The sequence below is a fragment of the Oxyura jamaicensis genome, chromosome 10 (genome assembly GCF_011077185.1).
Source record: "Oxyura jamaicensis isolate SHBP4307 breed ruddy duck chromosome 10, BPBGC_Ojam_1.0, whole genome shotgun sequence".
Classification (NCBI taxonomy): domain Eukaryota; kingdom Metazoa; phylum Chordata; class Aves; order Anseriformes; family Anatidae; genus Oxyura; species Oxyura jamaicensis.
The window spans coordinates 2284332-2304551 of NC_048902.1; the positions used below are offsets into that span (position 1 = coordinate 2284332).

Below are 20220 nucleotides of genomic sequence, written 5' to 3' on the forward strand. Positions count from 1 at the left end.
AATGGTGTCACACTCCGAAAGCTTTCACCGATCACTAGCCTCTCACCTGCACAAACCAAAAGGTGCCAACGAGCCCGACTGGGGGGCGGTTACAGCCATTTTCCTCAGACCGATGTCTACTGACTTTGAACTCCCAGGGGAGCAGCAGTACGTAAACCAGACACCCCTACCACGTCCTCCTTGCTTTTCCTCTCTTGAAACAATTTTTTTTTTTCAATGGGCAGAAAGATACAAGAATACAGTTTCCAAGACTACTGAGGAACTGCTTGTACGTTGAAAATCTCCTTAAATTTAGGCACCAGTATCTATTTTTAATAGATACTGTAATTTCTCAGTTTTACTGTGGTGTGCCTTAAAAAACAAACCAGTAAGCCAGAGAAGGATGTGGGACGAGGGAAGGGCAGTTATTCTGGGAGAAACCACTTATGACCTAGTCCACTTTTTTGGTAAAAGCAGTCTACTCTATTACAAGGCTATTAAAAAACTGCCTGGGGCCTCCCATGTGCACCATTAGTATGTCACTTCTTCAGGGGCAGGAACTCATCCTCACCGGGATCTATCACTTCTCCTGAACATCTGGTATTATCACTAGCACCATGAATTTGCTAAGAGTCCAGAAGAGGTGCTACCAGCAACCCACCTCAGTAAGCTGTGCGGCAGCACCTTCCCTTAGGGGCCCCAACAGGAGACCTCAAACTTTCTTTCACCTGACAGGAACCTATAAAGACTGCAGCGCAGTGTCAGGGATGGAGGAAGCGCTGAAAACACCCACCCCTGTACTTGGTTCAGCTGATATCCCTGTCCCAGTTAACCCATCCAGAATATCTGGAAATTAATTTGCCTTCTTTTTTAAAATTCTAGGGGAAATGACAGTCTGTGCAGCTTTCCACAAGGCTTAAAAGATTCGTGCCAGGAATTAGAAACTGTTGACTGCTCGGGCAGTAACGTACTTTTATTCCAGCCCAAGCCATCACAACAGCTATTGCACATGCCTAGCCGTATTCCATCTGTGCAAGTACCGAACAGCTTGATGGATACAGGTTTTGTCCCTCTCTCAGGCAGCCTGAAGGATCACCGGGAGCCTGGCTGTGCGACAGCTATCTTGTTACAGTCCAGATTTACCCCAGGATCTAAGAACACAACCCCACTAAGGAAGCTGTGGAGCACTCCTGTTGTTAGGCTTCCTGTGCACAAACACGCACGCCTTGGAAAGTACCTTTTTAAGAACTGGACCCACTTGAGCACTGCAAATTAAGAAACACTTGTTTGCTTAAAAACTGCAAGCATCTGCTTTCCCTCTGCCCTTCATTCAGCCAGCCCGCAGAGCTGCTTGGAAGGCTCCCATAAACACCCCTGCCACCCAGCACCTCGTGGAGCAAAACAAGCTCCTGACAGCCCCAGACACGAGACACCCGCCTGAAGCGCTAAAATTAACACTACTAGAGCACGAACAGCAGCGGCGTATTCACAACAGAGCTGTTCAAAAACACTTCCCCCTCCGGGAGGGGGGCAGCGTGTTGAGGCTGACCATGGCTGCCGGTGCGGCAGCGGCCCCGCGGGCTCTGACCTCGAGTCACCCACCAGCCCTGGCCTCCGCGCCGAGTTTATTGCTTGCACGTGTGTTTTGTAACAGCCTGTACCGCGTATTCTTAGAACATACTTTCCAGAGAACCTCAGGGACAGGGCTCACCCTTCCACTCAGCGCTACTCCCAGCCCCCAGCAGCAAGCAGGGTCAGCCGGCTCCCCCAGACAAGGCAGCGCCTGGGACAGCGGCCGGGGGGCCCGCACCGGCCGGGGGGCCGAGCTCTGCGCTCGCACGCTCTAAAATCAAGTGACCTGTGAGTCAAGACGCAGAGCAGGGAGTTACAAGGAAAACAAAACACTAGGCTAAAAATAGCCTGAACGAGAATCAAAGCTTTCAGCCAGTCCAGGCTCGAGGTCCTCCGCGGGCTCTTTTGTATTTTGTGCAAAAACAACAGACATAAGCAACGAGATGAACACATAAAACCAAGCTTAGCTCCTCCTCCATAACTTACAACTACGTGTAACCAAAGTACCCAACGGGGAAAAAACGTGTGGAGTTTGACACCAACAGAAAATTTACAGAGTAAATATACAACACAACTTAAACCAGAAGATGCCAAAATGACTTTTTTTTTTTTTAAAAAGGAGAAAATGCTCTAAATCCATCTGCAGCTCAGAAACATCAGAAAGTCTCTATCTGCTACGCATTGCCCACTAGCAGTTCAGACAAAGATGTGCCCACTTGTCAAGTTCAATAGCCACAAGTTACTATGAATGCTAGAGCTGAGCATCCAGAAAAGCCCCCCCAGCATCACTAAATCCAAGTGCCTGGCAGCCACGTTCATTCTGCCAGTCCTCTACATCACCGAAAAGGATTACGCAGAGATCTTCTGATACAAATCCAAAGGAAAGTAAGTTTCATTATTTTGCAGCAACCGCATCACATAATTTTGTTGTATTACCTCTTCTTATAAAGACTGTCTCTTTTTAAAGAGGAGATGAAAAGTGAAGTATAGAAGATTATAATAAAAACATTGTAAGCTTTAGGAATATATGACTACTGCTTTTAACAGCAGGTTTTTGCAGTCATTTATCTTCAAGAACTGATATAAAACATAGTTGAGAGATTCTCAGCATCGAACATTTTATTCTCATCAGCTGAACTAGCGGCTAATCTTGAGAGGACCAGAACCTGACAAAGGGATCCAGGCATAAAGCAATTCGCCCTGTTCACCCCCAGAAAGAACGTGAAATTGAGTCCACTAGACTCTTCTTGCTGAGCTGACCATCCCGTGCACGCCCTAGCAAAGAGCATTTAGGGAATAAAGCACAGGATAGCGCTAGGCATGTGCTTTCACGTCCTTTGGATGGTCCCTGCACCCCTTCACATGCTTCTGGGAGCCACCGCAATGCCAGGCACAGGTCACTGCCCCAAACAGCCCCTTCCTCAACGTGCAAAAAGGGACCCTTGGCACCCTCTGGCTCCTGGGGAGCCACGCTGCACCCACACCCCCAGTGTGTGCATTTTGACAGCAACGCCTCGGGGCAGCACCCATTGCACCCACATTTCTCGTGGAATCCATCACTGAAAACAGGCATGCAATACACACACAAGCACCCAGCCTTAGGAGGAAGGTATGTATGGCTGGTGCCTAACAGGAAACATTTTCCTCGTATATTTTTTGACTCTCAATACATCCTCTGCTGAGGTTTTTTTTCCCATAACAAGACTTTTTTTAAAAACAAACAAAAAAAAACTTTTGCACCATCTTCCATGGCTTGCCCTCATTCCTGTTGTCTCTCACTATTGCAGCTAACGCTTGCCTCCAGTTAGCTTCCGACATTAATCCCCTTCACAGATGCGTTGGAGTTTCAAGACCATTAATTACTTGGACTTCACAAGTTACCCTACAATTGGGAAGCGCACACACGGTGCAAAACGATGCCAAAACCCCGGCTTATCAGTGTTACCCCTTGTTTCCCTACAACCCCCCTGTTGGAAACCCTTGACTCTGGGTGATAGTTGCATAAGGTCCGAGGTGAGGCCAGTCTTTTTTTCCATGTTTGTACAATGCATAGCAAAATGCAGCCCTGCAACCTGAACGTGCCTCTTAATTTGTATCCCAGATAACAAATACCACCAGGTAAGAAATCCAGGAATTTGCTTCCCATCTCTTTGGAAGTTGAATTAAGGCTGAGGAGGCTGAAGCAGTCCCTGGTCCATGCAGGTAATCAAGCACAGCAACACAACAATGCTCTCTGCAAACGCAGTTTGACAACATGGGGGTAGGTTCGCTTGTCTATGAAGGACTGTCTCCACTCCATGGAGAAGCCGCTAGCACAATGTAAGATGTGCAGGCAAAACTGTACCTCACAAAAACAGCAACAGCTGAAGAAACTACTCATTTTTGAGAGCACTGATAGAAACAGGCTTACAACAGGTTGTTTATGCTTTGTAAGAAGTGACTCACATGCAGGACTACTCACAGATTTTGTCAGTGGCTTTCCCCGGGGAACAAACTAAAACCTGCTTCAGAAGCACTTTTCTCCAGTAGTTTCAGTGCTGTGAAGTTTAGTCTACACAAATGCTCTTTTGGGAACCCTGCTCTAAAGAAAGATCTTGCACATTCCAGTTCTAATTTAACTTGGTAGCAGGAGCAGGAACTGCAGAACGACTTTGCTGTAGCACATAGGGAAGTTAACACGGTGTCCTTCTAGCATCCTGCTCACAACAGCCAGAGGCCAGCACCTCTGAAAAAAGAGCACGGACAGAGGAAACCTGTGGCAGTATTTCCCCAGAATACTCTGTCTTTAACAATGCACAGCTGATGCTGAAGTTTTTTGTATCACCAAAGGGGCACTGAAGGTCCTACCTTGCCCAGCGGTCAGAGCTTCAAACCCGCCACCACCACCCCGTCCCCGCCTTGGCCACAAACGAAGAGCCACATCCATCCCACAAGCTACAGGTTCTACCTTGCTCCTCTGCACCACGGCCACCCCAAAGCCAGAGCCCCCTACCTTCTCCTCCTCCCTTTTCCCCTTGCAAAGCCCTTCTGATAGCAATAGGCCATTTTCAGATGAAGTTACGTGAAAAGGATTCAGACGGATCCGCTCAGGTTATCACCGACTGTATTTGAACTGTCACCGCCAGGCCCTTTAAAGTATGCTGTGCATTAGACACGTTTCAGAACAGTCTTACAGGAACCAAAATACGCAAGGTCTCTAGGAATTCATATCCCCATTCTCTTAGTTTATGTTTTCTCCTCCAGCTGGTCTGCTTCGCCGTTTAAAATTTATTTTAAAGTCATAAAACCAACAAGTCATCTTCAGTTCCATAAACTTTGCTAAAAATGGAAAAATGTGTTAGTTACCATGGGAACAGCAAGGAGTCGCTAGGTCAGGATGCAGAGAAGTTCTCTTGTTCTGTCTGATCATTTGCATCAGAAGTTCAGCCATCTGTTATTAACTATTTAACAACAGCTGCACTTGTTATCTCTGGTGCCTGCTATTTAAGTTGGCAGAACCTATTGCCCCACCTTCAGCCCTTTTGTAAACTCCTAATTAACGTGAGTTTAATTCATCGGAGGGTTCAGTTTTCTTCCAGGTAGGATGATCACTATTACTAGCCTTAGCTGCTGGCCAATGTTCTCCTTTCTCACGAAGGGAAAGGCATACGCTTGTGCAGACACCCTCCTGGAAGCAGCAGCTTTATTGGTAGAGATGTCAACCTGGAAAGAATTCTATCGGAGGGCAGACGTGGCTGTACCCCTCCCGTTTCAGCACGCCCCACTACAGGACGTTCCCACCATCTTCTATACCTCATCTCCTCCACACTGCAGCAGAAACTAGCTTTGCAACTTTACATCAGAATACAATCAGTGTAGACTCAGCTATGTGTTACTACCAAAGAAATACTGCCTTGTATCCTCTAATGAAATCTGGAATATATTCATCTACCAGCTGCATACACTGAGAAAGCAAAATCTTAGCTCTCATATTTGCAAGCTTGAAGCCTGCAGTTGAAATCTTTTCCCTGGACCTCACTATCTTCATTCAAATCCATGTGACCTAAACAGAAGTACTGACTCCTCCTGCATCTAGTCCTAGGACAGCTGGCCAGACTTGCTCTTCACTCCCCGTGCTCTCAAAAGAAAACTGGAGGCTACACACTGACGAAAAGGACACATCTTACAACTGTTTTTCTTTTACTGTTCCTAAAGCTACTTAACAGAAAAAAAGAAATCAGTACAGCTAGGAACACGACAGGCCTTCAGCAGGAAGCCCTTCTTTCAGTCATTTAACCAGAAGGCGCTGCGGCACATACACCACAGCATTCTGCTTGCAGGCACAACAAGGTACGGGTACAGCCAGCAAAGCTCAGACCCCCAAACTTATAAAGTGAAGGAAAAGAGTTGTAAAGCACTTATGTGGGAACAGAGAGAGGCCTTTACAGAGTATCAGAAGGCTAGACCACACATCCAAGTAACAAGACAGTATTTTCCAGTCTAGTCTTTCGCTCAGATGGCGGGCACACCAACGACCTGCTACCTGCACGAGCAACCTCAGTGCAGCAAGAACTGGTGCAGAGACAGCAGGGGCTAAGATGCCTTCTCAGGTTCTACTGAGATGAGACATTTGGTAGATGAACATGTGCATAGGACAGATCTAAGACAATTGCAATGGCTTAGAGCACCATGTGAGACTGTATCACAAGAAACTAAGTTTCATTACTTCTGGTGCCAAAGAAGAAGATGCAAATAAACAGGCTAGATCATCTAAAAATGTTTCTCTTTGGCCATGTTCAGGAAAAGTATCCATTAAGAGATACTCAACTTCCCAAGTGAAGGCTTCGTGAATTACACCCGGGGCAGCTTTCTGACCACCATCCCCACCTAACTCCAGAGATTCGGTTCAACTCCAAGAAGCTATCCAAACACTGATGGCACACCCAAGCCCACGATAAATACAGCCACGCTGAGGAAGAACTGTTAAGCACATTTTCTGTCTACATGTGAGCATGTGAAGCACTTACTAGTGCTGTTGGGCTGCCTTTTTTTTTTTTCCAGAATACCTGAAAAACAAGACAGAAACAAACCAAAAAGTGCAAATGCACTGTTAATAACAAAGTTTTAGAAGAATATTCACAAGGAGAAGAGATAGAAACACTCAAGAATTTAGAATTTTATTTTAATGGACAACACATGAAACAGTAGATATGTAGTATGCAGGTTAAGCAGGAGCTGATACTCTTGGAACTTTATTACAATCATCACGTCAGATAGAAAGCACACCTACAAGCTGGAAACTTTTGCAGCTCTGCTGCTAGAACAGAGCTAGCTATCCAGTTACTTTAAAAAAAAGCATAGGTCTTGTTAGGAAGTATTCTCAGGTGAGGAATGTAGATTATGAATCCCATTATTTTATCCAAAATAAAGACAAAACAAAAACCCCATGTAAAATCTGACCTGGAGAACTGTAGTTTCTTTCTGCATTCATCTTCTCTTTAAGCTTTCTTACTTCATCTCTCAAAACTCTTTGATGTTACAACCTGTTCATCGCCATCTAAGCGGTGGGTAATTTATCTTGTGGAACTTTGTCAGAACACGTTTGACCACCCAAAATCCTCCTCCTAGCTAGCGAGGCTATGTTCGGCTTCAGGAGGTTTCTTTCAGTATTTGCAGTCCAGATTATTTAGAGCAGGGAGTGGAGGAAAAGAAGTAAGGCTAGCAGGCCAAAGGCAGAGAGAATACTCCTCCATCAGAAACGCAAGGATCTCAGAAAGAAGAGAGATGAAATTGATGATGAAGTAGCATGAAGCTCCTCAGGTAATTTTTCCAATGCTATTAACCTTCACCTACAAGGCCTGCCCTTAAGTGGTTAAACAGTAACCTGCAAAAGTAAAAAAGTTACAAGAGAGACAATACATACTGCTCATTGAAAAGGTCTGGGAGAACGGCCAGGCCCACAGAATTGTTTTAAACTTTATTTAGAGGGATAAATGAGAACATTACAACTCTCAAGCTGTGCAAGAGACTGCTCATTTTAAAATGGACACCAGAGCCTAATACGGAACTTTGAACGTGTAAAAAAGATTGTTTTGACAGTTTTAGAATAGAGCTGTCTCTCACAGCATGATCTGTAAGCCACATTGTTAGGCCTTAACAGTTTTCTCATAGCCAAAATTTAAAGGCTTCACATAACCTCCTAAGTTTGTCTCCCCCTTTCCTAATACGCGGTCATTTGCTGCACAGGTGCAAGGTAGCAGACCTTAAATTAACACACTTAAAGCTTAATATACGTACTAATGACGTTTCGCTGTCCTCTCGGAAGTTCTTTACTACTCCTTTAAGCAGTGTGTCAGGGAAGGAAAGAAGTGTTCCCATGCAAGCCCCGGGCACGCTGCGAGGCTGACCTACAGGGGAGCTCTGTACCTGAGGGACAGAAGCCAGCCCCAGGGTGAAACGCACATGCCCAGCCCCAACAACACCTGCGTTTTTAGAGGATGTTTGCAGTAAAAGGGGATAGGTAACGCTCAGTTCAGCACTGAGTGCCGCGTGATATTTGGTTAGCTTTACACAGGGCACGGAGCTGAGCTAGCAGCGAGCAGCCAGCTAAGCAGGCACGGTTTGGGTTTCGGCTGCCCCCCGAGCTGACGTTTCGCATCAGCTCCATTTGCCCCGAGGCCAACGAGCGGTGGCCGAGGGCCGGTAACGCTTCCGTGCGGTGCCTCCAGCAGAAAACAAAACTCGCCGAGTTTCCTCCCGCGGGAGGAGGAGGGAGGAAGCCCGACCTCCGCGGACGACGCCGGTAAGGTCGGGGGGCAGCAGCGCTGTGCTGCCCGGCTCCCAGCGGCCCGGCCCCCCGCCGCCCGACCGGCCAGCGCCGAGCCCAGGGGGCCGGCTGCTAGGCCGCCCCTTCCCCTGCTCGCCGCGGAGGGAGGCTGCGAAGCAAGAGCCCGGTCACGGCGCCGCGGCCCCCGCCGCCCCGCACCCACCTGCGCCGCGCAGCCCTTTGTCCCCGCCGCACACCATCCCGGCAGCGCCCGTGCCCGGCGGCCGCCGCGGGGGCGCGCAGCGGGGCGCGCGGCCGGCGGGCAGAGTAGGGGCGCGCATAGCAACAGCGGCCCGCGCCCATTGGCCCCGCCGCCGCCTGTCCCCGCCCCCGGGCGCGGCGGGAGGGGCGGGGCCGGGACGCGGCCGGGGGGCTGGGGGCGGCCGAGGGGCCGAGGACAGCCTGACGGGGGGGGGGGGGGGGGGGGGCGCCCTGCCGGGAGCCGCGGCAGCCCCCGGCCCTGAGGCGCTGCCTCTCGCTTCGCCCCGGGGAGCCGAGCGGAGGAGCCCGGAGCCGGGCTCAGCCACCTCAACGTCGCGACCGAGAGCGGGGAAGGAGGGCTGCTCGCTTCGCCCCGAGGTGCCCGCCGCACGGCCCGCGGAGCACACGGACAGGGCCGGCCGGACGCCTTTGAGCAGTTGGGCTATTTAAAGATCGCAGGTCCAGATAACGCCCTGCAGAAAGCTGTATGCAAAACACCCAGCTTCATTAGTCACCGACGTTCAAGCTTCCTGTATATTTTATCTGTTTGCTTTCCAAGTGTTTTTATTTCATGGAACATTTACTTCTGCAAAAACACAGTAGTTTACACAGTTGCCTAAAAAAGCAGCCTCGAGTTTCCTCACTCAAGCACCCCCCAGCCTTTCCGAAAAGCGCTCAGCCCCTTCCTGTGAAGTTGTCACCCACGGGGTCCGGGAGGCCCAGGACAGCTAAGGGGAGCGCTTATCGCAGCGGTACAGCGAGCCCCGGCACGGGTCTGGCCAGCAGCAGGCAGGAGCCACAACCCGCAGTCGGTGCCCAGGTGGGACAGGCAGAGGCAGCACCGCCGAGGGTCCCTTCCGCACCTGGCGCTCTGCAGGTGCGATAAGAGCAGGACACAACAGCTGCTGGCACTACAGCTTTCAGGCTTGCTGTCCTAAGCCAGCTGTCGACAGGCAGAGCTGAGCTCTGCTCACATTGGTGGAAGAACACCCCAGAAATGACTGCATCTAGCCTAATAAAACACTGATAGCGACTGAAGGTAAGAGAACACCACGTAAGAGAACACCGTAATACACACGGATATGCACAGGTCTTCATCCTAAGCTGCGCGTTACACCATCAGAAAGCGTCTGCACTTAAAATTCTAATAATACCCTTGCAGCTCTAATGCCGTGCAAAGTGACTAGTAATAAGCAAGATAAAGGGACTGTATGTTAACACCCCTTCTGCCACAAACAGGACAGCACCTATAAAACTGAAAACGATGGGGCCCTGACAAGAATTTGATTCCAACACAGGCTTCAGGAATAAGCAGCCCTACACGTTTCCCAAAGCAGGAAATCCCAGCCAAGTGCGGTTCATCTCTGCATCAACTCAACTACGTATCAATTAAGAGGCACTTACCGGCAGACATAATTGGCACTAGCCCTACGTTAGGAAAGACACCCAGCCTCAACCTGCGGAGGGCCGTGCCAAAACGCAGGATATCCATTAACGAGGCAGTTGAGAAAAACAGCCCAGCTGGGCCTCCAGCCCCGCCGTCCTCAGGAAGAGCGACACGAACACATGACCCCGAGCAGCCCAGCACAAGTGGCTTCAGGGCACCTTGTGTTTACACAGCCCAGTTGCAGAGACAGCACAAGCTAAAAACAAAAGCACACTTCTAACAACATGTCCTTTCTTTTAAACAATCGTTTGGGATTAAATTATTCATCTGCAGAACACAAAAAAGTATCTTTTAAGGCAAGAACCAGAGAGGAGGCAGCCCGCAGAAGCCCCGAGGCCCCCGGGGCCTTCCCCAGTGCAGCACGAGGCACAGCGGGCACCACCTCACGCACCCCATGCTCCACGTGGCCAGCAGCTGGTGAAAGCCACCGCAAGTTTCTGCTTCGTTCACGTAATTCTGGAAGTGCACAGCTTTTTCAGTTTGCTTTATTAGCAGCTGGGTGTTAGCCCCCTCTTTACAGCCCCACGCAACCCTTGGGTAAGGCCTCTCAGCCAGCAGTTCTGCCTCCCTCTTCTCCCTCTGCCACTCTCCAATTCACCACCATCATCACTCGCCAGATTTTTCATCCAACGTCTGTCCACAGTTCCTCTCCTTGAGGGAAACAGCAAAATTAACTGGCATAAAGCCGGTGCCGAGGAAGTAACATTAAGCACCCTCTTGCAGAGGGCCCCATTTCTCCTCCTTCCCCCCAAGATGTTCTGCTTCTCACAACAACACAGAGGTCGCTTCTGGATGCTTGCCGCATGTGCTAAGGGGCTGACAAGATGCTCCATACACAATTTTAATTTATGTATGCTCTCCCTTTTTCTGATGTTTAAAGTCCAATTTCATGGGTGAGAAAGATTACATATTGTCTACAGAGCATCTAGAGAAGCTGAAAGAAGATGCTAACAGTTTCACCATGATTTTAAAAGGAAAAAGTGTCAATGCATAACATAACGCTGGTCAAAATTTCATACTGGAAGCTTAACTGAGGATGAATAGAGCTAGTTTATAAAGAACACACCCAAAACAGAAATCTGAAGGCCATTATGTATTCTGGGATGGGATGAAAGAACATAAGATGCGTTTCAAGCATCACCACTTAACCTCTTCTACTTGATCCAAAATATTTTCTCACAGAAACTCCTGTAAAGTCAGTGTGACTACGTGCAGGAAATGACCAAAGGCAGAACAAAAACAGCCAATTTTAATGAACTTCACTCAATGGAAAATGAGGCAGGTGTGTATTCTAGCAGTTTTACTCTGAATGCATTCAACTTTTTTCCTTTCACATTCCTCAGCCTTCCAGCCCCTCACACGAAAATGGACTTACCCTTGGCACCCTCTTTCAAAAATGGATCTCCACTGGAGAACTTTTGTAGTATTATCAACTATTCCTCCTGTTTCCGCTTCATAAACTGGCTACTTGCTTTTACTCATTCACTTTTTAACAGCATGAACATGACTAAAACGAATCTTCCATATCTTCCTTGCATTACTGTGGCGTGAGCAGCTGCTGGCCTGGACACCTGACAAGGAATGCTGCTAGTCCTGCAGTTCGGTAACTGTCAGTATCCAGCCCTTTTCCCCACTCCTAGTTCTGCAGATACTTTGTTTCTCACAGCCTCTTCATGGCAAACAAAGTGTCTCTGCCCATTTGAATGGCCTACCATTCACAAGCTGAGTTTCCCCCTCAGAGCAAAGCAAACAAAGCCATGCTTCATTAAAAGGCATCTGAAGTGGGAAGCTTGGCATAGCAAATTCGCATAAAGAGTCTTGTTTAAAACATTTTACAGAAAAGAAAGATTTATTTTTGAGTCCATGCTGATCCCTTTGACCTAACCATGCACTCCCAGTTCATGCTGGTCCTGACAACTTTGCCCTAGTCAGATCCTACCAGTAGGAAATTCCCCCTCTACTCCGCATCGCTGGAACATTTATTAAAGCTCTTCTCTTCCTGATCCATCAGTTCTCTTCTCTCTTTCCCCCAAGTCAAGCTACTTGATAAGAATTAAAAGCCGAACTAAAAGCTGTGATTAACAAGGGCAAGCAAACATCAACCCAACATACCAAAAAATCACTATGCTAACGCAGAAGTTATGTCCTCAGTGACTAGTCACCACAAACATTTACTCAAGTGTTTTTCTTAACTACCCTCTGCCCCTCCAAATCTGCAGACAAAGCTTTCCACCAAACTTGCTGGCCTGCTTGAAAGTGCGAATTTTAATCATGGTTGCAGTTGGGCTAGTGCCATGGCAGTGAACCAAGAGCAATACCTGGCTGGGGAGAAGGGCTTCCGTACTCTGAAGAGCATGCTGACCATGACAGCTCTTCTTGCACCTCTCCTCCTCTGCCCCCTGACCCTCAGAAGTCCCCACACTGGCACACCACGCCACCACCTCCCGCAGTGGTACTGACCATGCTGTGGGTATAAGCTAACACTCACCGTCTTCAATTCTTCGCTGAAGTCCTCTTTCTCCCCTTCCCTCTCCCTGGTGTGCCTAATGACAAGATGATACTTGCACAGCACCCTGAGAAAGGAGCTTAATTTATTGCAGCATAGGGAACTGTGAAACATGCCCTAGAAATCTTGAAGACTCACCAGTGGGCAAAAGGGATCTGAGCATGCACAGCACCTGTAATAGGTTAAACTAGTACAAGCAGTCACCTGTGTCTCACTAAGGAATTTCACAATCTACAATGGACCTACTTACCAACCTGGTTCCTAGAAATCCCAATGGAAAAAGTCACCAACTTCATAGGATGCACAACATAAGACTGAGGACATGGCACACATGCAACCAGAGAGGCCTTATTTCAGAAAGTTCTCTGTACTTCACAACACACTTTTATTATACCTCAGAAAGAAATCTGTGACTGTGCTCTTACAATTATATCCATCCCACCCTGCAAGGAACAGAGTCGTACTTCATAGGTTTGGGAAGTCTTTCAGAGACACGCAGTGATCACAAAGAGGCGACTGGGTACTGCCTGCCTGGGTAGAGAGAGTGGATGTCCCAGCAAAATGAAAAATGGTCCAGTCAAAATAAACTGGGGGAAGCTGAAGAACTCCCCTTATTGCTCCTAAAAGAAACAAAGACGTCCAGAAGACTTCTCAGTACAACTACTCTGTTCACTTCTATTTATAATAATGATTCCTGCATTCAGAAGAGACACGGAAGTTTCATTATTAGTGCACGTGTGCGGAGTGCTTCATTCCTCATGTGCTCATTTGCCTCCACTGATTCTTACACAGCTCTCCCCTGCACGTTATCCCTGACAGCGTACTGTCCCATTACATCTTTTGAGTCAAGAAAACCTAGTAATCCCACTCGAGATACCAGCTTTAAACAGTTTTGGTCCAAAAGCTGACTTTACAAGGTAAAGTACCAATCATCAGTGAAAAGAACTAGTTCTTCTTTGTTACATGGGCCTGACATCTGAATACACAGGAGCTAAGTAAAAACACTTTGATTTGGTCACAGTAACACTGCAATGTTAAAAAAACAGCTTGAGAATTATCAAGGCTACTGTACAACTTAATTATATGCTTATGAGCAGGCTTTAAAAACAATTAAAAATTGTTCTTCTGGTCCTGGCACAGAGTTACACCTGCAGATCCACTGTACACAGCCTAGGCTGTGCACTTACAGCCATATCCATCCCACCCTGAAAAGGACGAGCAGAAAAGACTATGGAATGAACGCAAAGTCTTCCAAAGTCCAGCTGTATTTGCATTCACCTAGGCATATAGACATGCTGAATTGCCTATTAATACATGAAGTTTTGTGCTCAGTGGTACCAAGGTGACTGCAATTGTACACGCACGCCTAATGCATCTTCAACTTATGAGCAAGCTTCTGCCTAAACATTAAATACAAATGACCTGCAAAGACTGAACAATTAACTACCACCTTCAAAAACAATGAAGCGAAACACCTTTAAAATCTAAAAACCAGTTTGTAAGTATCACATCAGGATGGACAATTTACTAAAGCTGTCATTATCTGTAAACTCCCAGACCTTACTGACTAAAAGAACAGCTGGTCATTGTTGGACTGGTATCTTGTTGCTGATAGAACAAACCCCAGGGCTGTTCCACCACCATGTAACAGTTGCTATTAGAAGTTTGTCAGAACAGCAAAATAACGCCTGTAAAGAGTGAAGTAGAGCAAGTTCTTTCAACAGATGTTATATAGCCGGTTTGTTCCCTTCCGTTAATGTTTTCACAGAAGATTTCTAATTTTAATAAGCAGAATTTCATTTGGCAACGAACTCACATCTCTCATGAGAATCTGTGTTTATGTTAGCTTATTTTTAAAAACATCTAGAAGCTGGCAGACCTCGGATCCAATAATAGTTTCAACACTGCCCTTAACAACTAAAATCCCATCCAATATGTTTCAGCCCAAGCATCTCATCTGGCAAGCCACAGTTTCTCACTTCAGCAAGTGAAGAATACAGTCAGAAAGGTCAGCTATATAGCCCAAGCCTTGGCATAGCCACAAGGCCCAAAATACCCCTTAAATGCTTCTCAGTTTCATCAGGAGCCCCTCCGAAAGTGGCTAGCAGGGGCAAAACCAGCCAGCCACCACCAAAATAGCTTTTTACTAGTAGGGTTTGTTTTCCCTGAGGGACAAGGAACAACCACTACTGAACACCGATAACACAAGAGCTGGTCCTACAACGAGGACTTGCCTCACTGTGGATATCTAGGCACACATTGCAGAGCAGGGAGAAAAACCTTAACGTAAACAGGCATTTCAAATCAAAACTTAAGGTTTTCTGATTCTGCAAAAGAGCACCACTAGATTTACTTTGGGAAGAAAAAAAGACGAGCACCTAAAAGCTAAGAATTCCCCTACCTTTTTTTTTTTAAGGGGAAATTTAATAGAAGAGCATACATTCCTGTTTCCTGGGGGCAAGGACAGAATCATATTGAAAATAATCTAGAGTCTACCCTCAACTAAAAGGGAAAAAAAAAAAAAAAAAACAAAATAAAGGCTTACATTCCTGTTCACGCATCCTCTTTCACTGTGCCTGCACATGTGCTATCAGGACAAATCTGCTCCCCCCAAAGATCAGGTGTAGACGGCTTCATGCCCTACGAAGGGAATCTGAGTGTAATATCCTGACCACCTGCCAGCATGGCTTATTTGTTTTATCCTCAACAGTTTTAGTCTCTTTTAAAGAATGAGCTGTTTTTATTTGAAAGTAATCTACATAGGAAAAGCAGGCACATACCCACCCTTTCCTGCCCTTGGCTGCTAGCCCCCCTCTCTTCACACATCTTTTCGTGTTCGAGACGTGCTGGAGCACAGCAGGGTATTTTTGCCAGAAACGCTTCCTCCTGGGCCAGGAAGCAGCGTCACCTCCAGCTCATTATCACACAACCTGCACTTACCTGTGGCAGCCAAGCCAGGAGCATTGCTGAAACACTTTTGGGGTGACAGCTCGGCTGAGCAGGAAGCACCTCATTTCCAGTTTATTACTTTGTTTACTGTCTGCATCCTTCTACCACCAAAAAAAAGTTAAACGCTTTGTGACGAGATATTATAAAATTAAAGTGTCTGTATCGCAGTGCAATACGGAACACTAAAATACCACTCAACCCTTTTCAAGAGGTATTTTCACTTCTGGACCCACACAGTCTGCAACACATCTTTGCGAACAAGTTTTCCACAATTTCTTCCATGGAAGAGTTAATACAGGCTATAAAACTAAGGTTTGTTTTTTTTTTTCTTTTAAACCAAGGACTTACCTGACCTCCTAACTTAGACTAACTCCACAACCCCTCACTCACTTCTTTCAAGAACACACGCCCGCCAAATTCTTCCTCATAAGAATTTGAAGAGGAGCGTTCAAAACAACTTCTCAGCTTCATCAGTTTCCCCCCAGCTTTCCTTGCAGATACACCCAGAAGTCCTTCAGGCGTTTCCAAGATGAGGCAGCAAGCAGCACACACCGCTTGCCCGAAGAGTCAGCTCTTTCCATACCAAAGCATCCGGCAAGGTGCAGGAAAGTCTCTTAACCCAGTTACAGCACACAGACCAGAGGCATATAGCTGAGTTTGACTTGCAAAGAAGGAAGGAGAGGAGAAGAGGCAATCTTCAGCCTGATTGTTCCTCTTGTAGGCAGAAAGCCATTTCCTTAAATTCGGATAGTCTCACGGAGGGGACTGATGCTTCAGAATGTAAAACAACTGCTTTTTGCTTGATTGGTGAGAACGGAATAGCCTCTACACAGACAAAATGTATCAGAGGAAGAAATAAAGCAAGGTAATAAAAAGTAAGAAAAGACTAGAATAAGGTGATAAAGACCAGCCATAATGAATTCAAAGACAACCAAGCCTGTCTTCCTCCTCTGCAGGGCTGGGGGCGGTGAGGGGAAGGAAGGAGCAGCAACTCGGAGCCATTTAGACCCTAGTAACTTTTGATGTCGTGTAACATTCCCACAGTAAAAATATCGCTACCCTGTCGATTCATCTAAACCACAAGATTTTTTCCAGTTGTGCACCAAGTGTACTCCAAGGGTACAAAACAAGCCATCCGAGTTTGGCAGTGTGCTATCGCCCTGACGTTGTGCAATGTTTTCATTAACTCCGATGGTGAAACAGTGTGTTTATACAGTTTATGAACAAAGCTCAACGGGAAGAGTCTGCGAGCACTCTGCTGTGAATTCTAGTTCTGTCTTCCAAACTCAATAAGCTGGCGAAGCGATCTGAAGTCATTAGAGTCAAGTTCAATAGAAGCAACAGCCAAGCTTTGTACTTGAGAAAGGAAACAGAGGTCCAAACACACGACATGAAGCAGCTGACCAGGCAGCTGTACCGCAGAGCTGAATTGTGAGGGTGTCACGAATCAGAGCACGGTAAGCTGATACGTTCTTACTGCAGAAAGACAAAAAAACAAAACGGAACCGTACTCCAAGAGCACGGGAAGAAAGAGCAAGTTCCTTCCTTACGCTGGCACGAGTGAAGCCTCAGCTCAGGCAAGGTGACTGCTGTATTTTAAGATGCTTCGACACTTCCCTTTAGGAATGCCACCGTAGGAAAGGTAGGGCCAAGCAGCCAGCAGTAGCTTGCTTACTGCATCGCGCAGACCCGGAATGGAGGGATTTACATGGACGTGCCCAGAGCAGCGACTGCCCATGCACACCGACACCCCACCTGACGGCTGGTCAGGGGACATGCCCTGCACGTGCATGGCAAAGGAAGAAATCAGCTTTGAAAGCGCAAGTAAGAACGCGACCACGTCTCTTCCTGACTGATGAAACTGCTCCACGGGTTTGCCTTACAACACCCCACACCCCACTTCCTCCACACTGCTCTCAAATATTGCACATTTTTACCTGCAATTTTCAAACTTTCCTTATTAAAGAGAGAGGTAGTATGTTTACCTTTGGGCCAGATTTCTTTGCTTAACAAAAATTTCCCTTTTTCTTTATTTTTTCCTCACGCCTCTCACCTCCTTAAGCAGAAATATTCTACAACATTTCTCCCCCTTGTTAGAGATGTGGTTGCAAAATCAGGTTTCCCCTTTCCTCCCCTGTACCACCCACCTCTGCTGGTGACAACCAGAATCTTACTGGTACAGTGAGGCTAAACAATAGCATCTCCCGACGCATCTGGGCATTACAATTACAAATTACAAGTATAGTTTTAAGAGTAATTCTAATTACAAGAGCCATGCGCCTCGGCTCCAAGCGAATTCTGATATAATTGTGCAAATGAAGAAAAAAAAAAAAAAAAAACTATTTCAAATCTTTTCAGGTCTGTTTCTGTTTCCCATGCTGTGCGGATCTGCAGTCTTCTCAGGGCTTGAAGGCCTGCAGGAAAGCAAGCACTGGCGAGCTGAGTGGTCTGCCTCCCCTCTGCCCTCTGCTATTAATTCGCCCCGACTGGCAGCAGGTGACTGCACACTTGACTGCTTGTATCCTGGGGTGCAGCTGCTATGCAGAGAGCAGCACACGTAAACATTTGCATGGCTGGTGCCTCTGCGGGCCGCATGTGGCATTTAGGCAGCACTTCCCAACCCCCTTTGTGCACGGTATTACTCTATTACATTAGCACACAGATAAGCTGGAGGCATTTACTAAAACGGCTGGAGATACTGGCCAGTGTTTGCCAAGATCTATGATTTACGTTCAGATTTTTGTTAGTTACCTTAAAAGAATTAAGGCATTACTTCTGATACATTTCACGCTCTTTGCCATAGAGGTTTTATAATGGATAGGACTCTCAACTAACCACTAGCTTCTGGGGGAGGGGGAGCAAAAACTAGCAACTTGCTTTCTTAATAATTCTGGTTCCCTCCACACGAGATTAGTTTAAAAAGGCATCCGATCACTTATTATGCAGCAGCTAAAGATGTTTTAATTGTTCTAATATTTTCTGCCTAAAGATCAAAGAATAGAATAGACAAAGGTCATATGGAGGTTTTAGATTGCTACAGCAGAATATTTTAAAGCTGCAAACATTGACTTGGGTTTTATCTGATGTTGAAGTTTTCTTCCATCTTGACAATAGGTAATTTTCAAACTTCAGTTTCTAATATTAAAACTGGAAGAGATTCTAAAAACAACCTGCTTTGATGCAGTCAATCGTGAAGTTTTAAGCAATTAAGAAACAAGAACAGCAAAGAGGAAAGCCCATGTCAACCCCCCGGTATTTAAATCACATTAATTTATGCATCCATTTACAAATCAACCCTGTACTCTGAACGTGCTATTGTCACAGCACGTAATCGTTACAGCATATACATCCATAAAATCCACCTCAGAGTGGTCAATTGTGCGGTGTCTGTTAGCAAACGTGTCATTAACAAACCTAATTAAGATGGGTACGTCATGTAAGCGTTAGCGTTTAACAGATGGATATCTAAGCTATATTAAAGTGTTTCTCAAAACGCCAGAGCGATTATAACACAAAATTAATGTGTTTTTAAAACTGAAAGCAACCAGGTAAACAATAGAATCATCAGAACTTTAAGGAACTCAAATATCTAAGCAAGGATTTATTTTAATTAATGCTCACAATTACACATTATGCCCAAGTAATAAGATTTCCCTTTATAAAATAACCTTGCTTTAACCAACAGGAATCAATAACCACTGCTCATGTGGTTCAAAATAGAAGTCATGACGTATTTTCAACTCTAGGGGCATCAGCAGCTGTTGCTACACTGCAAAAGAGCTGAAGTGTTAGAAACACATACGTAGACAGGCGACTTTATTTTTCTGCAAAACCAGACGCCAGTAAGCAAGACGAGAACAGCAACCAAATGACCATGAAAAAAGGGTGTTTTAGCACGCTTGTTCTGAGGCGTCTTCTTCATAACCCCAACAATAACCACTGTCGGATGAAAAACAAACGAACCAGATGTAAGTTGTGGTTATTTTCAGGGCGTTTTGCACTGGAAAACTGACGTTTTTGTCCAGGTGCTGGCACTGCCTAGAGGTGCCCGATTTGCCTTTGATCCAGCACTGCAGTTCTGTGCTACCTGGCTGGCTATTTTTGGCATACAAACTGCACCACTGCCAGAGAGAAAGGGGTTTGCTACCGTGTTTCGTCTCGTTTTCATCAAAACGAGGCAGGATAGAAAGCGAATGACGGGCAGGACAGTGTCGTTAATTATCTTCAGACCCTACCTTCGCAACATCACACTCCCGTTCGCCTTTCCCGAGCTGAACCCGAGCGGCTGTGTTCTCTCCCACCCCCCCCGGACGACGCGGGGGGGATGAGGCAATGGAGCAGCAGCACGGAGCAGCACAGCGAGCCGCTTCGCGGACAAAACACGAAATGAAATCTCAGTAACTCGTTTACCTCGTTCGGGCTTCATTTTCTCCGCTTCTCCAGGGCTCCGAGACGAGCTTGAACGCTTTGCTCGCTGTCCTGGCGAAGACCCGCTGACTGCCTCGAGCCAGCGGTATTTTGGGGGTAAAACCACCGAAACGAGGCCGGGCGCGCCGCCGGGGCTGCCGAGACGGCGCGGCTAGCAGCCGGGCCCCCCGGCTCGCATCGCTGCGGGCACAGCCGAGCCGAGCCGAGCCGAGCCCGCCTCCCCGCGCCTTGCCAGGGTGTCCTCCCGTGACACGGCGGCGGGGCGGCTCTATTTATAACCTGCCGGGGACGAGCCCCGCGACAAGCCCCGGCTCACCCCCGGCCGGCCGCGCC

The 20220-nt window shown here is 47.0% G+C and overlaps 1 protein-coding gene across 6 annotated transcripts in view; it reads right to left on the reverse strand.

Moving 5' to 3' along the window:
* The window catches only part of FAM214A (family with sequence similarity 214 member A), a 46165-nt gene extending 26191 nt beyond the window's left edge, over positions 1-19974 (reverse strand). Inside the window, exons 1-3 of one of the 6 annotated variants that reach the window (XM_035336006.1) lie at positions 8520-8649; positions 6991-7414; positions 6558-6596 (exon numbers count right to left, since the gene is read on the reverse strand). In XM_035336006.1, the coding sequence (XP_035191897.1) occupies positions 6558-6596; positions 6991-7021 (70 nt within the window). In that variant the 5' untranslated portion in view covers positions 7022-7414; positions 8520-8649. Of the gene's footprint in view, positions 1-4896; positions 4997-6557; positions 6597-6990; positions 7415-8519; positions 8651-12760; positions 12822-19869 lie in introns of those variants that run through there. The other 5 variants (XM_035336008.1, XM_035336009.1, XM_035336007.1 and 2 more) reach the window with 5 other exon arrangements.
* Positions 19975-20220: the final 246 nt, after the last annotated feature.